Here is a 4,831-nt window from a genome sequence, read left to right on the forward strand (position 1 = left end):
AGTCCAAGACAGGCTCCCCTAATGTGGACTTGCTATCTCGATTTAGAGCCCCCAGAGGCACTGGGGAGGAATAACTTTAGAACGGCCCCGGGGAGGAGCTATTTCCACAAAGCAGCAGTGGAGCATCCACACACACCCTCTTCCGAAAAAGCTGCTGGGAGCAGGGAACCCGGCCTGTCCACGTGTGTGAAACAGTGTTGATTATTGCGCAGCATGTGTCACTCGGCCCGCTGGGCTCCCTCGAAGAGGACGCAGCCGGTGGTCTGTGCCCGAGGCAGGGATCCAATCTGAGTCCGGCTCCTACCCCCAGAAACCTTCCTGCTCGCCCCGGCCCGGCCACTTCAGCCCCGGCATGAGCCGGGTAGCCGGGGCGCGTCCGGGGCTCCCGAGCGGCGCCTTGACTCGGAGCCCCCGGGTACTGCTCGGGAGGGCGCTCGCTTACGGCTCCGGCGGCGGTGGGACTCAGCCGCAGCCGGCCGGCTCTTGGCGAAGCGGGAAGCCGGCGCTCGGCCAGGGGAGACAGGCGAGCCGGGGCCGCCCACGCCCCGCACGCCCGGAGCGCCCGGGCACGCCCAGCCCCACGCCCCCGGCTCACCCTCGGCAGGAGCCGGGCGGCCACATCCCCCAGCCCCGCCGCGGCTGCTCCCCGCACATTCGCCGCCCGGAGCCACTCGCGCCAGCCCTGCCCCGCGGCGCGGAGCCAGAGCCGGGGCCGCCGAGGGCGCCGGGCCAGGCGGCGCTGGGAGCGCAGCAGCCGGGACGATGCCCGCCGCCGGAGCCCGCTCGCCCTGAGCCCGCATGGAGCCCAACCTCACCGCCGGCGGGGCAGGCAACGCGTCCGGCCGGGCGGCGGGCTCGGGCGGCGGCAGCGAACTGCTCCTGGCGTCCGCCTTCGGCGCGCTGCTGTCCGGCATGTGCGTGGCCGGGCTGGCGGGGAACGCGTACACCCTGGCGGTGATGTGCCAGGCCGGCCGCTGCGCCGCGCCCCTGCACAGCGCCATCGTCAGCCTGGCGCTGGCCGACCTGCTCTACCTCTGCACCATCCCCTTCATCGTCTGCACCTACCTGGCGCAGGACTGGTACTTCGGGGCGCTGGGCTGCCGCCTGCTGCTCAGCCTGGACCTGCTCACCATGCACGCCAGCATCTTCACCCTCACCCTGCTGTGCGCCGAGCGCTACCGCGCCGTCACCCGGCCGCTGCACAGCCTGCGCCGCTCCCGCGGCTGCCGCAACGCGGCCGCCGGCGCCGTGTGGTCCCTCGCCCTGCTCCTCGCCCTGCCCATGATGCTCATGGTCACCCTGACCGAGGCGAGCCAGGCCGGCGGCCGGGTGAAGCGGATGTGCGCCCCCACCTGGAGCGCCGACGCCTACCGGACCTACCTGACCGTGCTCTTCAGCACCAGCATCATGGCCCCCGGGGTGATCATCGGCTACCTGTACGCGCGCCTGGCCAGGACCTACCTGGAGGCCCAGAGGAACCCGCCCCACAAGGAGGGCAAGAGGTCCCCCCGGCAGAAGGTGCTGATCATGGTCTTCAGCATCGTGCTGGTCTTCTGGGCTTGCTTCCTGCCCTTCTGGGTCTGGCAGCTGGTGCGCCTCTACCACGATTCGCTGCAGCTCACTGCCCAGACCCAAAAGTGCATCAACTACCTGGTGACCTGCCTGACCTACAGCAACAGCTGCATCAATCCCTTCCTCTACACCCTGCTCACCAAGAGCTACCGCGAGTACCTGCGCAACAGGCACCGCAGCTTCTACCGCTTCACCTCCTCCTTCCGCAAGCGTAGCTCCAACCTGCAGTGCTCCTGGAGAAGGGCCGTGTCCTCCAGCAACCAGGATGACTGCGCCTCCCAGGCCCTGGGCATGGCCACGCTGAAGGAGAATTGAGGCGGGCTAGGGGCTCCAGACACATGGGGACCAGATGAATGTCTGTCCAAGGTAAGGCTTTAGGGTCCCATAAAGCCTAGGAACAGCTGGGACTGGCTTTCTGAGCTCTTCTCCTTCCACGGTTTGCCTCGCTCCTGTTCCACACTTGTCTTTCTTTGGTTCTGTGGCCCTGCTCATGTGCTTATCCAGTGGTGACCAGACAATGGAGATCTGAACTCTTCCTTGTCCTGTATATATTCTGGCTAACTGTTGCCAATGTGTCCCTGGAGACTTTTGAAGACCCTTTCCTAGTTCATCTTCGACTTGAACTCTCTTTTATAGAGCCTTCTGTATTTTGGTCAAACCCCTCTCAGAAGTGGGGAAAGACTGCATGGATACATTCATTGTGGCAATATGGACAACAGCACATATGACAAACTCAGGCACCAAGACCTCTGGAATCATGAGATTGTCTTAAAAATCAGGTGAAATTGGTAGTAAGATTTTTGGAGTTCTTTTTATTGACCTTCTGTTTGTTGTTGATACATTTTATTTCATTTTTCTGATAGAGATAAAGCTTTGAAACTTTTCTCTGTAATCATGAGGTCTGAAGCTGGGTTTCCTGGGATTCTCTTGTAACCACCTAATTTCAGGAATGGGGGCTTTATGAAAAACACCAAATATTGTGAGACTCATGATAAAACTGCAACTGTCAGCAAATATGGAGGGACATGCATTAGCAATGCTCATGCCAGAATCTCCTTGCAGTCTACACCTGTCTCTGTTAAGAGCAAGTTGAGGAATTTAAATAATTAAATATTATGCTGGTGTTTTTTTCCTGACTGTGTGATTCAACAATCAGAAATTGCTCTACTGTCTTTGCACCTTTCTCCTGCATTTTCTAGATAAAAGAGGGATGAACAGGTCAGAAATGGACATATGTCAAATGAATTACTAGTGTAACTCCATTGAAGTCATTTTGCATCAGTATAAAATACTATTATTGTTCATGCACTTAACAGCTAATAGCAAACCCCCCCATCACACCTATTTCCAAAGGAAAACCTCAATTCAGATACAACTGTTAATAAGAAATGGTTCATTCACAGTTTTCCCCTCAGTCAACTCGTCAGCCTTCAGCACAAAGGTCTGTAACAGAGAGCCAAAGACCCTAATTTGTGGCTACCACAGTCAGGGCTGATGAGAGGTGGGGAGAGAGGGGACAATTGTACCAGGACCCCAATCTCAGCCTCTCCCCCCAAACTTGTGAGATGAAATGGGAGCCCCCAAGAACACGATGCCCCTCGACCCCAGATGTCTGTCAGAAGGGCCTGTACCATGGAGTGGGGACAAAGATTGCTTGAAGCCAGCTTTCTTCTCCCCATATGTTGGGTCACTCCCCTGGGATAACTTACAGCACGAGGGGAGGGGAAGGGGTTCTGTACTGTATGCCACTGCTAATGATCCCAGGGACTGGTATAGATGCTGGTGCTAATGAGGGCCCACAGAAACCGTAGCCACCTTCCCTGTCTCCCAGCCCTCCAGTCCAGCCACAGAGGGGCATGGCAGAGGGACCACCCTACATCAACTCTCCGCTACTGAAGGGTTTCTGTGCCTTGCGGTGATCTCCTGTGGCAATGTGAGCTGGGCTTAGCACAGGCACAGCTGGCAGCTAAAGAATTCAGCACAGACACACTCTGGCTATGTCTACACTGGCACGTTCTCACGCAAAAACTCTTCCAGAAGAGAGCGTCTACACTGGCATGTGCTTTTGCACAAGAGCATCCATGCCAGTGTAGACGCTCTCTTGCACAAGAAAGCTCTGATGGCCATTTTAACCATAGGGCTTTCTTGCGCAAGAAATTCATGTTGCCTGACTACACTGGCCTCTTGCGCAAAAGGGCTTACTCCTGAGCAGGAGCATCAGAGTTCTGGTGCAATAAGCCCTGATTTCATACATTAGAACATCAGTTTACTTGCGCAAGAACACACGGCCAGTGTAGACAGGCAGCAAGTTTTTGTGCAAGAGTGGCTGCTTTTGCGCAAGATCGCGCCGGTGTAGACACAGCCTCTGGGTTTCAGATGTTGGACTTGTGCTGTATTTTGTACTAGGCAAAGGAGAACCCCAGGGACACAGTGGAGATGAATATCAAGGAACCCCTGTGACTGCAGCATGAGTCGTGTGCTCATTAACAGAGACGCAGCATTGGCTTTGCATTTCATGACAAAAAGTTAACTCCCATCAGAAGCTATTTGTGCTCCTACTAACAGGAGGGCTTCCTTCGAGACACAGACTCTCTGCTTCAGCCTGTAAAGTTACTGTGTTGTGCAGGCTAGCTAGCTAAAGTGTAATAGACCCATAGAGGTTAAGGCCAGAAGGGATTCTCGATCACCTAGTCCAGGGGTGGGCAATCATTTTTGACGGTGGCCACTCCAAGAATTTGGTAAGTGGTCAAGGACTGCACTCTTCCATGCTATTCATAGAGGGGGAGCAGGGTCTCGGATGGAAGTTGGATGTAAAAGGGGGTTTGGGGTAAAGGACTGGGGTGCTGGAGGGGGTGCAGGGTCTGGGAGGGGTATGGGTGGAGGGGGATGTGACCTGGGGCAGAGGCATGGGGTGCAGGAGGGGTGCAGGGTCTGGGAGGGGTATGGGTGGAGGGGCTTGTGACCTGGGGCAGAGGCATGGGGTGCAGGTCTGGGAGGGGTATGGGTGGAGGGGCTTGTGACCTGGGGCAGAGGCATGGGGTGCAGGTCTGGGAGGGGTATGGGTGGAGGGGCTTGTGACCTGGGGCAGAGGCATGGGGTGCAGGAGGGGTGCAGGGTCTGGGAGGGGTATGGGTGGAGGGGCTTGTGACCTGGAGCAGAGGTGTGGGGTGCACGAGGGGTGCAGGGTCTGGGAGGGGTACGGGTGGAGGGGCTTGTGACCTGGGGCAGGGGTGTAGTGTGCAGGGTCTGGGAGGAGTAT

General features: G+C 57.5%; 1 protein-coding gene across 1 annotated transcript; it reads left to right on the forward strand.

Annotated features, from left to right (window-relative positions):
* Positions 1-232: 232 nt before the first annotated feature.
* Positions 233-3,303, forward strand: LOC102447863 (urotensin-2 receptor). The gene has a single exon (XM_025189325.3). It carries the CDS (start codon positions 799-801, stop codon positions 1,885-1,887), a length of 1,089 nt encoding a protein of 362 aa, XP_025045110.2. The 5' UTR covers positions 233-798; the 3' UTR covers positions 1,888-3,303.
* The last annotated feature ends 1,528 nt before the right edge of the window (positions 3,304-4,831 follow it).

The sequence above is a fragment of the Pelodiscus sinensis genome, chromosome 20, assembly GCF_052426305.1.
Source record: "Pelodiscus sinensis isolate ZL-2025 chromosome 20, ASM5242630v1, whole genome shotgun sequence".
Lineage (NCBI taxonomy): Eukaryota > Metazoa > Chordata > Testudines > Trionychidae > Pelodiscus > Pelodiscus sinensis.